Genomic DNA, 12,845 nt, shown 5'->3' on the forward strand with positions numbered 1-12,845 from the left:
TGTATACAGTGCAGAGCCTGCAGAGCTGTGTGTGACAGTATATAGTGTATACAGTGCGGAGCCTGCAGAGCTGTGTGTGACAGTTTATAGTGTATACAGTGCGGAGCCTGCAGAGCTGTGTGTGACAGTATATAGTGTATACAGTGCGGAGCCTGCAGAGCTATGTGTGACAGTATATAGTGTATACAGTGCGGAGCCTGCAGAGCTGTGTGTGACCGTATATAGTGTATACAGTGCGGAGCCTGCAGAGCTGTGTGTGACAGTATATAGTGTATACAGTGCGGAGCCTGCAGAGCTGTGTGTGACAGTTTATAGTGTATACAGTGCGGAGCCTGCAGAGCTGTGTGTGACAGTATATAGTGTATACAGTGCAGAGCCTGCAGAGCTGTGTGTGACCGTATATAGTGTATACAGTGCGGAGCCTGCAGAGCTGTGTGTGACAGTATATAGTGTATACAGTGCGGAGCCTGCAGAGCTGTGTGTGACAGTTTATAGTGTATACAGTGCGGAGCCTGCAGAGCTGTGTGTGACAGTTTATAGTGTATACAGTGCGGAGCCTGCAGAGCTGTGTGTGACAGTATATAGTGTATACAGTGCGGAGCCTGCAGAGCTATGTGTGACAGTTTATAGTGTATACAGTGCGGAGCCTGCAGAGCTGTGTGTGACAGTATATAGTGTATACAGTGCGGAGCCTGCAGAGCTATGTGTGACAGTATATAGTGTATACAGTGCGGAGCCTGCAGAGCTGTGTGTGACCGTATATAGTGTATACAGTGCGGAGCCTGCAGAGCTGTGTGTGACAGTATATAGTGTATACAGTGCGGAGCCTGCAGAGCTGTGTGTGACAGTTTATAGTGTATACAGTGCGGAGCCTGCAGAGCTGTGTGTGACAGTATATAGTGTATACAGTGCAGAGCCTGCAGAGCTGTGTGTGACAGTATATAGTGTATACAGTGCGGAGCCTGCAGAGCTGTGTGTGACAGTTTATAGTGTATACAGTGCGGAGCCTGCAGAGCTGTGTGTGACAGTTTATAGTGTATACAGTGCGGAGCCTGCAGAGCTGTGTGTGACCGTATATAGTGTATACAGTGCGGAGCCTGCAGAGCTGTGTGTGACAGTATATAGTGTATACAGTGCGGAGCCTGCAGAGCTGTGTGTGACAGTTTATAGTGTATACAGTGCGGAGCCTGCAGAGCTGTGTGTGACAGTATATAGTGTATACAGTGCGGAGCCTGCAGAGCTGTTTGTGACCGTGTATATAGTGTATACAGTGCTGTGTGTGACCGTGTATAGTGTATACAGTGCGGAGCCTGCAGAGCTGTGTGTGACAGTATATAGTGTATACAGTGCGGAGCCTGCAGAGCTGTGTGTGACAGTATATAGTGTATACAGTGCAGAGCCTGCAGAGCTGTGTGTGACAGTATATAGTGTATACAGTGCGGAGCCTGCAGAGCTGTGTGTGACAGTTTATAGTGTATACAGTGCGGAGCCTGCAGAGCTGTGTGTGACAGTATATAGTGTATACAGTGCGGAGCCTGCAGAGCTGTGTGTGACCGTATATCGTGTATACAGTGCGGAGCCTGCAGAGCTATGTGTGACAGTTTATAGTGTATACAGTGCGGAGCCTGCAGAGCTGTGTGTGACAGTATATAGTGTATACAGTGCGGAGCCTGCAGAGCTATGTGTGACAGTATATAGTGTATACAGTGCGGAGCCTGCAGAGCTGTATGTGACAGTATATAGTGTATACAGTGCGGAGTCTGCAGAGCTGTGTGTGACAGTTTATAGTGTATACAGTGCGGAGCCTGCAGAGCTGTGTGTGACCGTGTATAGTGTATACAGTGCGGAGCCTGCAGAGCTGTGTGTGACCGTATATAGTGTATACAGTTCGGAGCCTGCAGAGCTGTGTGTGACAGTATATAGTGTATACAGTGCGGAGCCTGCAGAGCTGTGTGTGACAGTATATAGTGTATACAGTGCGGAGCCTGCAGAGCTGTGTGTGACCGTATATAGTGTATACAGTGCGGAGCCTGCAGAGCTGTGTGTGACAGTATATAGTGTATACAGTGCGGAGCCTGCAGAGCGGTGTGTGACAGTATATAGTGTATACACTTGCAGCTCTCTGGCGCCCCCTTACTCTCAGGTCAGATTAGGTACTGCACCCTGGGTAATTAGTCGCCAGAAAGGCTGCCTGCTATGTACTGGCTATTGGGCACGCTGCAGCGACGCGATAACTACTCCCACTCAGGCAGGAACAATAATTATTAAAGCCGCAGCCGCTACCACATAACCCAAAAGTCTGCACACTTCTCGCTGCCACCAGCTTCGATCAAACGGGTCCAAAGCTAACCCAACACAACAGTAACAGTAGCGTATTTCACTTTAGAAGACTGGGTAAGTTTAGAGCATGGATGAACGAACTAATATATAATAGTATATTCCATTGAAATTAATTAGGCAGTGCTTTATGAAAAAATAGTTTATAAAGAAGTTATAAATGAGACAATTGCAAATATGTACATGGGTAATTATAACATAAAGGGAATAAATGAGAAAAGCAACACTTACATGTTTAAAGCATGACAAGCAACCAGGCTAGTGGAGTTTTTCCATACGTCCCAGCTCATTGGGACGTGAGCAGGGCTCTTCCAGGACAGGACAAGAAATCCAGCAGCAAGCGACTCCTCCGAGCCTGCCAGACACTTAAAACATTAAGGCTGTGACATCACAGAAAGGCTGGCTTATCCAGACCCTCCTCTCTCTACATTCTGCCTAAACTTTAAACTATTCTCTCTGATTTCTATAACTTCACTACAAAACATGTCAGCGTCCTAAAAAGCTCATCATTCATCTCAGATTAACGTGAGCATTCTAATGAGATCAAATATGTCCTATCTGGGATACATATTTACAGAGAAAACCCTACTTCTTTACCAGATGGAGTTAGAAACCCGAGTGTCATGAGATGTGTAGCTACACCGAGTGGGACTACGAATATATATTTTCGTATTTCTAGCTTAAATCGTTTGCCTAATATCTAACAAAAACTAAACAAAGAATCTTTCATGGATTTTTGGAGCCATTTTTCCTGTTCTAGCTGGACAAGAGCTTACACAGGAAATGCCAGTCGTAAATTCCGTTCGGCCATAAAACTTCTAACCCCCACACTCTCTGAGAAGGAAAGCCAGGAATTTGCAGCTACAACTGTTACTCCAAGAAGGGGGGGCTTAGCCCACTCAGGCTAGCAAGAGAACTACTTATGATATTTCATACCATATCGTGACACCTCCCCCTTTTGGTGTGCGCTAGGGAGGCAGTACCCCACGGTGTGCCTCCATGGGCACCTCAGTAGGTTCACCCTGGCGGGAGAGTCCATCTGCATTCCCATGCTCTTTGCCCGTTTTATGTTCAATGGTGAAGTCAAACTGCTGAAGGGCAAGGCTCCAGCGTAGCAACCTGCCGTTGGTTCCACACATGGCGTTTAGCCAGCGCAGAGGGTTGTGGTCGGTCACCACAGTGAAGGTGTGACCGTACAAGTAGGGCTGCAAGCGCTGCAGGGCCCAGACTATGGCCAGGCACTCCTTCTCGATGGTGGAGTAGGCCACTTCCCTCGGCAAAAGTTTCCGACTCAGGTATAACACGGGGTGCTCTTGGTCCTCCGAGTCAACCTGGCTGAGTACAGCACCAAGGCCAAACTCGCTGGCGTCGGTCTGCACCAAGAACGGTCGACTGCTGTCGACTGCTTTCAACACAGGGGCGTTGCACAGTGCAGTTTTCAACGCCTTGAAAGCCCCCTCACAGCCATCTGTCCAGTTGACGATGTGGGGTAGCTTCTTCCTGGTGAGGTCCGTCAAAGGTTTTGCCAGGCTACTATAGTGCTGTACGAAGCGCCTATAGTACCCTGCAGTGCCCAAGAAGGACATCACCTGTTTCTTGGTCACGGGAGTGGGCCAGTTCACGATCGCGCCCACTTTCTCCGGCTCTGGCTTCAGGGTGCCTCCGCCTACCCGGTGTCCTAGGTAGTGAACCTCCCTCTTGCCCATCTGACACTTCCCCGGCTTGATAGTCAGTCCTGCTTGGTGAATCCGCCTGAGCACCTCCTCGAGATGCTGCAGGTGTTCCTTCCAGGAGGAACTGAAGATGGCAATGTCATCCAAGTACGCCACGGCGTACGTCTCCAGTCCCTGAAGCAGGCGGTTGACCATCCGCTGGAAAGTGGCAGGGGCATTCTTCATGCCGAAGGGCATGACCGTGGACTCGTATAGTCCAAAGGGTGTGATAAAGGCGGACTTCTCCTGCGCCTCGGGGCTCAGGGGAATCTGCCAGTATCCTCTACTCAAATCCATTATTGTCAGGTATTTTGCGCCAGCTAACTTCTCAAGCAGCTCCTCGATGCGCGGCATTGGGTGCGCATCCGAGGCTGTGATGGCGTTGAGCCTCCTGTAGTCCACGCAGAACCGTGTGGTCCGGTCCTTCTTTGGCACGAGAACTACAGGCGATGCCCACGCGCTCTTTGACCGTCGAATCACCCCCAGCTGTAACATCTCATCGATCTCTTGGCGCATAGTCTGCTGCACCTGGTCAGAGATTCGATAGGGTGTTCGCCGTAGTGGGGCGTGATTCCCGGTGTCCACCTCGTGGACGGCTAACTCAGTCCTCCTAGGCCGGTTGGAGAATACGACCCGGAAGGGTTCCAGTGTGGTTTGCAACTGCACCCGCTGGGGTTCAGTTAACGAGGCGCTTACCTCCACATCCTCGATGGACCCATTGGCCTTGGCTTGGGCCAGCAAGTCCAGGAGGGTGTCTTCCCCACCGTCTTCGGGCAAGCTGCAGACCGGTAGGACGAAAGGTTCACGTTCGTGATGAGCCTTCATCATGTTGACGTGAAAGGCCTTTCGCCTACCCCGAGCGTGGTCAAGCGTGACCACGTAAGTGACCGGGTTGAGCTGTTGGTGGACGACGTACGGGCCCTCCCAGGCTGCCTGAAGCTTATCCGTTGGTACGGGGACCAGCACCCACACCTTTTGACCCACGTGGTAGGTCCGCTCCCGGGCGTTCTGGTCGTACCAGTGCTTCTGATCAGCCTGAGCCTGCGTCATGTTGTCATGCACCAACTGCGTCAAGGTCTGCATCTTGTCACGGAAGCGCATGACATACTCCACTATGGACACTTCAGAAGGGTTCGGCTCCTCTTCCCAGGATTCTCTTACCAACCCAAGGGGTCCCCGAACTCGCCTGCCGTACAGGAGCTCGAAGGGGGAGAACCCCGTCGAGGCCTGCGGAACCTCTCGGTAAGCGAACAGCAGGTGTGGGAGGTACCGCTCCCAGTCGCGCCCTTGAGTCTCAACCAGCATGCGTAGCATCTGTTTGAGGGTACCATTGAAGCGTTCATACAAGCCATTGGTCTGTGGGTGGTACGCACTCGATACCAGGTGCTTCACCTGCATTTTCTTACAGAGAGCCTCCATTAGGCGAGACATAAATTGGGTCCCTTGATCAGTAAGCATTTCCCTGGGAAATCCTACACGTGAAAAGATGGCCAACAGGGCATCCGCCACCTTATCTGCCCTAGTTGACGACAGAGCTACTGCCTCTGGGTACCGGGTAGCATAGTCTACCACAGTAAGGATGTATTGCTTTCCAGAGCTGCTGGGGACGGCCAGCGGGCCCACAATGTCCACCGCGATCCTCTGGAAAGGCTCTTCTATCACTGGCAAAGGGATCAGGGGAGCCTTAAGAGCAGGCCCTGCCTTCCCCACTCTTTGACAGGTGACACAGGAGCGGCAGTAGTTTGACACATCTGTCCCCATCTTAGGCCAATAGAAGTGTTGAGACAGCCGGGCCTTAGTTTTGCTGATCCCCAAGTGTCCAGCTAGCGGGATCTCATGGGCAATCCGCAACAACTCACCCCGGAATTGCTGCGGGACGACCAGCTGTCTTTCCCTCAACCACTCCTTTTGTGATTCTCCGGGTACTGTCTCCCGGTATAACCTTCCTTGTTCCCAGAACACCCTCTCCTTATCAGTCACGGAGGTGGGCGTCTCGGCGAGTTGTCTCAAACTCTCTAGGCTCGCATCTGTGTGCAGAGCGGCCTGAAACTCCTGGCTAGGGGAAGCCAAAAGCGACGTCAGGGTCCCTTCCCCACGGGAACCCTCTTGGACCTGCTCTGGGTCCACCTCTGGTTCAGTCACAGTGGGGACTGAGGAGGGTCCGGAAGGCAGACAGTTATCTGCGTTCCGGGCACTCTGACTGCGGGTGACAGCAGCTACGTAGGCTGTCTCCCCGGGGATTTCTACAGGCCCATCAGCCGGCGCTGCTATGGGCTCTACCTCCCCATCCACCCCCAACACTCCAGGGGCTGTGCTACTTATGGGCCAGTTACCTTCCTCGGTGGCACTGGTCACTTTCATGGCGTCACCTTCCTCACGGTTCCCATGCATCTCCCCATTTCCTGTAGCACCGACACTTGCCCCTGTTAGGGGTTCCTCAGCCGTCTCACTCCGCAGAGCGACGTGGCTGGGCACACCTGTACCTATGGACACATGAACCTTCACAGAAAAATCATTATCAGGTTCAGCTGGCACAGGTACAACATTTTCACCATCAATCCTAGGGAAAAAATCATTAGTAGATGCATCAACACAAGATAAAGCATGGTCAGGTAACACATGAGATTTCCCATCATCATCATCATCATCAGGGTTAACGTTACCCTTATTAGTAGATTGGGGAGGGGTGTCAGGGACGTAGTATGCAAACATCCTCCCCAAATCAGTTCCCAACAAAACATCAGTGGGCAAATTATCCGACAGCCCCACTTCCTTCACCCCGCTCCCGGCACCCCAATCAATAAAAACCCGGGCCATCGGTAAGGGACAGCTGATGCCCCCAATCCCAGTGACAGTTAGGGTTTTCCCCGGAATGATTTCTTCAGGGGCCGCCAGTTCGGGTCGGATGAGGGTTCGTTCAGCCCCGGTGTCCTTGAGGCCTGTAGCAACATGGCCTCCCACCGTGACGTGCTGTACGTTGTCACACACCCTCCCAACCACACCCCCCACCAAAAGAACTGCTGCATTAGGCCCTGGGGCCTTGGCTGGGGTGTTCTTCTGCTTGGTTGGGCAGGAGGGACTGATATGACCAGTCTGATGGCAGGTGTAACACTTGCGAGGTTCGGTGGTAGGTCTGGTGCTGTTGGCCACGGGGACAGGACCTCTGGTCTGTTGGCTGGCAGGGGTACTGGCGTTGGTTGCAGGCTTACCCCCTCTCCAGCTGGTGGTGACTGGCTTCCGCACTTCCGATCTACGGTTGGCCTCATAGGCATCGGCAATCTGTGCTGCTTTCGTCACGTCTTTGGGTTCTCTGTCCATCACGAACTGTCGTACCTCAGCTGGGCAAAGATGAAAGAACTGGTCTTTGATCATCAGGTCTCGCAGCTGTGCAAAGGTGGTCACTGACAGTCCTTGGGTCCACTGGTCAAAGTGGGTCCCCAGTCCATGCACCACATCACTGTAACTGTCGTGTGGGCCACGTTGGAGGGTCCGGAACTTTCTACGGTACACCTCGGGTGTAAGCTGGTACTTGGCTATCAGGGCCTGCTTGATGGCCTCATAGTCTCCATCTTGTTCTTGAGGGAGGGCAGCAAACGCCTCCAGAGCTTTACCTTTCAGCCCTGGTGTCAGGTATCGGGCCCATTCATCTGTAGGCAGCCGGTACTGTCTGCAGGCTTTCTCAAAGGCCCGCAGAAAAGTGTCCAAATCTCCGTCCTTCTCCATAACAGGAAAGTGATCAGGCCGGGGCTTCGGTGTCTGAGCGCTGCTAGGCTCACGGTTGGTCTGGGACAACCCCTGCATTTGCAGTCGGGCTAACTGCAGCTGGTACTCCCGCTCAGCTTGCCGCTCGGCTCGGGCCTCTTGCCGGTATTGCTGAATCAGCTGCCGACGTCCCTCATGGTCGTCAGTGGGGAATTCTTTCAAGGCCGCCTGCAGGTGGGGGTCCAATTCGCCCGGATCGCTAACAGGGCCAGCATTCAGTGGTTGGACCTCTGCTGCAGCACCATGTTCGCTGGTGCTGGCTTCTGCGGCCTCTGAGCTCTGAGATTGGTCTCGAGCGGCTTCCCATTGCACCAGATCTGCGACCAGTTGGGCTTTGTTTTTGCTTGCAAAGTCAATGTGCTGTGTCTTGCATAAGGCAACAAGGGTGTCTCTGGTCTGCTGCTCATAAAAGGTTTCTCCCAGCCCAACCATGGTTGCCAAATAAAAGATAGGATAGAAAAACGAAGAGAAAGGGAGGGGATAATTACCAGTACGCAATTGTCTCACAACTAAAAAGCACTGAGTTAGTTCTCCAAACTTATTTGCGCAGAGTCCTCGCAAGAACTTTCTGCAAGTTTTTAGTGAGAGGAATGATTACTCAAACCAAATCACTAATGCTCTAAGATATCCCACCGCCTTGCCACCAATTGTCACGATTCCCCCCGACCGCTGTCACCAACGGGTCAGGAGTCACACCGTGACCGTCACCCCTACGTCACGGATTGAGGTGACTTTAGGCCAACAGACGGCTATCACATGTGCAGGGGGCTTATCTTAGTTATCCCTCCAGTCCACGATGTGATGAAAAACCACACACCAGGCTATTGACCTCTTAGTTTACAGCAGGGGCTTATTCTAGGCATCCCACTGCTTTTCTATATACCACGAACTGCAGGGATTTATGTATATCCCGCTTACAGTTCCACTTAACACTTGCAGCTCTCTGGCGCCCCCTTAGTCTCAGGTCAGATTAGGTACTGCACCCTGGGTAATTAGTCGCCAGAAAGGCTGCCTGCTATGTACTGGCTATTGGGCACGCTGCAGCGACGCGATAACTACTCCCACTCAGGCAGGAACAATAATTATTAAAGCCGCAGCCGCTACCACATAACCCAAAAGTCTGCACACTTCTCGCTGCCACCAGCTTCGATTAAACGGGTCCAAAGCTAACCCAACACAACAGTAACAGTAGCGTATTTCCCTTCAGAGACTTAGGGTACGGTTTAGAGCAGGAGAACGAACTAATATATAATAGTATATCCCATTAAAAATAATTAGGCAATGCTTTATCAAAAATAGTTTATAAAGAGGTTATAAATGAGACAATTGCAAATATGTACATGGGTAATTATAACATAAAGGGAATAAATGAGAAAAGCAACACTTACATGTTTAAAGCATGACAAGCAACCAGGCTAGTGGAGTTTTTCCATACGTCCCAGCTCATTGGGACGTGAGCAGGGCTCTTCCAGGACAGGACAAGAAATCCAGCAGCAAGCGACTCCTCCGAGCCTGCCAGACACTTAAAACATTAAGGCTGTGACATCACAGAAAGGCTGGCTTATCCAGACCCTCCTCTCTCTACATTCTGCCTAAACTTTAAACTATTCTCTCTGATTTCTATAACTTCACTACAAAACATGTCAGCGTCCTAAAAAGCTCATCATTCATCTCAGATTAACGTGAGCATTCTAATGAGATCAAATATGTCCTATCTGGGATACATATTTACAGAGAAAACCCTACTTCTTTACCAGATGGAGTTAGAAACCCGAGTGTCATGAGATGTGTAGCTACACCGAGTGGGACTACGAATATATATTTTCGTATTTCTAGCTTAAATCGTTTGCCTAATATCTAACAAAAACTAAACAAAGAATCTTTCATGGATTTTTGGAGCCATTTTTCCTGTTCTAGCTGGACAAGAGCTTACACAGGAAATGCCAGTCGTAAATTCCGTTCGGCCATAAAACTTCTAACCCCCACACTCTCTGAGAAGGAAAGCCAGGAATTTGCAGCTACAACTGTTACTCCAAGAAGGGGGGGCTTAGCCCACTCAGGCTAGCAAGAGAACTACTTATGATATTTCATACCATATCGTGACACTGGGATACATATTTACAGAGAAATCCCTACTTCTTTACCAGATGGAGTTAGAAATCCGAGTTTAAAGGGATGGGTACCTACACCGAGTGAGACTACGAATATATATTTTCGTATTTCTAGCTTAAATCGTTTGCCTAATATCTAACAAAAACTAAACAAAGAATCTTTCATGAATTTTTGGAGCCACTTTTCCTTATAGCTGAACAAGAGCTTACACAGGAAATGCTAGTCGTAAATTCCGTTCGGCAATAAAACCTCTCTTCCCCCATACTCTCAGAGAAGGAAAGCCAGGAATTTGCAGCTACAAACTGTTGCTCCAAGAAGGGGGGCTTAGCCCACTCAGGCTAGCAAGAGAACTACTTATGATATTTCATACCATATCGTGACAGTGTATATAGTGTATACAGTGCGGAGCCTGCAGAGCTGTGTGTGACCGTGTATATAGTGTATACAGTGCGGAGCCTGCAGAGCTGTGTGTGACCGTGTATAGTGTATACGGTGCGGAGCCTGCAGAGCTGTGTGTGACCGTATATAGTGTATACAGTGCGGAGCTTGCAGAGCTGTGTGTGACCGTGTATATAGTGTATACAGTGCGGAGCCTGCAGAGCTGTGTGTGACCGTGTATAGTGTATACAGTGCGGAGCCTGCAGAGCTGTGTGTGACCGTGTATATAGTGTATACAGTGCGGAGCCTGCAGAGCTGTGTGTGACAGTATATAGTGTATACAGTGCGGAGCCTGCAGAGCTGTGTGTGACAGTATATAGTACATACAGTGCGGAGCCTACAGAGCTGTGTGTGACCGTATATAGTGTATACAGTGCGGAGCGTGCAGAGCTGTGTGTGACCGTATATAGTGTATACAGTGCGGAGCCTGCAGAGCTGTGTGTGACCGTATATAGTGTATACAGTGCGGAGCCTGCAGAGCTGTGTGTGACCGTATATAGTGTATACAGTGCGGAGCCTGCAGAGCTGTGTGTGACCGTATGTCACGATTCCCCTGACCGCTGTCACCAATGGGTCAGGATTCACACAGTGACCGTCACCCCTACGTCACGGATTGAGGTGACTTTAGGCCAACAGACGGCTATCACATGTGCAGGGGGGCTTATCTTAGTTATCCCTCCACTCCACGATGTGATGAAAAAAAAAACACACAAGGCTATTGACCTCTTAGCTTACAGCAGGGGCTTATTCTAGGTATCCCACTGCTTTCAATATACCACAAACTGCAGGGATTTATGTATATCCCGCTTACAGTTCCACTTAACACTTGCAGTTCTCTGGCGCCCCCTTACTCTCAGGTCAGATTAGTTACTGCACCCTGGGTAATTAGTCGCCAGAAAGGCTGCCTGCTATGTACTGGCTATTGGGCACGCTGCAGCGATGCGATAACTACTCCCACTCAGGCAGGAACAATAATTATTAACCCCGCAGCCGCTTCAGCATCACCCAAAAGTCTGCACACTATCGGTATCACTGCCACCAGCTTCGATTAAACGGGTCCGAAGCTAACCCAACACAACAATAACAGTAGCGTATTTCACTTCAGAAGACTGGGTAAGTTTAGAGCATGGATGAACGAACTAATATATAATAGTATATTCCATTGAAATTAATTAGGCAGTGCTTTATCAAAAATATTTTATAACGAAGTTACAAATGAGACAATTGCAAATATGTACAAGGGTAATTATAACATAAAGGGAATAAATGAGAAAAAGCAACACTTACATGTTCAAAGCATGACAGGCAACCAGGCTAGGGCAGTTTTTCCCATACGTCCCAGCTCATTTGGACGTGAGCAGGGCTCTTCCAGGACAAGACAAGAAATCAAGCAGCAAGTGTCTCCTCAGAGCCTGCCAGACACTTAAAACATTAAGGCTGTGACATCACAGAAAGGCTGGCTTATCCAGACCCTCCTCTCTCTACATTCTGCCTAAACTTTAAACTATTCTCTCTGATTTCTATAACTTCACTACAAAACACGTCATAGTTCTAACAAACCCATCAATCATCTCGGGTTAACGTGAGCATTCTAATGAGATCAAATATGTCCTATCTGGGATACATATTTACAGAGAAAACCCTACTTCTTTACCAGACGGAGTTAGAAGCCCGAGTATCATGGGATGTGTAGATACACAGAGTGAGACTACGAATATATATTTTCGTATTTCTAGCTTAAATCGTTTGCCTAATATCTAACAAAAACTAAACAAAGAATCTTTCATGGATTCTTGAAGTTTCTACTTCCCTTATAGCTGAACAAGAGCTTACACAGGAAATGCTAGTCGTAAATTCCATTCGGCAATAAAACCTCTCTTCCCCCATACTCTCAGAGAAGGAAAGCCAGGAATTTGCAGCTCAAACTGTGCTCCAAGAAGGGGGCTTAGCCCACTCAGGCTAGCAAGAGAACTACTTATGATATTTCATACCATATCGTGACACCTCCCCCTTTTGGTGTGCGCTAGGGAGGCAGGACCTGATGGTTCTCCTCCATGCGCACCTCAGCAGGTTCACCCTGGTGGGCCAACCCATCACCATTGCCATGATCTGGCTCCATGGTGCCTTCGCCTACCCGGTTTCCCAGGTAGTGAACCTCCCTCATGCCCATCTGACACTTTCCCGGCTTGATAGTCAGTCCTGCTTGGTGAATTCGCCTGAGCACCTCCTCGAGATGCTGCAGGTGTTCCTTCCAGGAGGGACTGAAGATGGCAGTGTCATCCAAGTACGCCACGGCGTACGTCTCCAGTCCCTGAAGCAGGAGGTTGACCATCCGCTGGAAAGTGGCAGGGGCATTCTTCATGCCGAAGGGCATGACCGTGGACTCGTACAGTCCGAAGGGTGTGATAAAGGCGGACTTCTCCTGTGCCTCAGGGCTCAGGGGAATCTGCCAGTATCCCCGACTCAGATCCATTATTGTTAGGT

The 12,845-nt window shown here is 49.9% G+C and overlaps 2 protein-coding genes across 4 annotated transcripts in view; one reads left to right on the forward strand and one right to left on the reverse strand.

The window, feature by feature from the left end:
* Window positions 1-12,845, forward strand: part of CEP89 (centrosomal protein 89) — a 359,859-nt gene that overhangs the window by 253,606 nt on the left and 93,408 nt on the right. The gene's annotated exons all lie outside the window — the stretch shown is intronic.
* Window positions 6,744-7,772, reverse strand: LOC138648758 (uncharacterized; the record flags this gene model as incomplete). Its single annotated transcript, XM_069738625.1, has 1 exon — window positions 6,744-7,772. A coding segment is annotated over exon 1 (1,029 nt), but the record flags the coding sequence as incomplete, so codon positions are not given.

The sequence above is a fragment of the Ranitomeya imitator genome, chromosome 9 (genome assembly GCF_032444005.1).
Source record: "Ranitomeya imitator isolate aRanImi1 chromosome 9, aRanImi1.pri, whole genome shotgun sequence".
In the NCBI taxonomy this organism is placed as follows: Eukaryota; Metazoa; Chordata; class Amphibia; order Anura; family Dendrobatidae; genus Ranitomeya; species Ranitomeya imitator.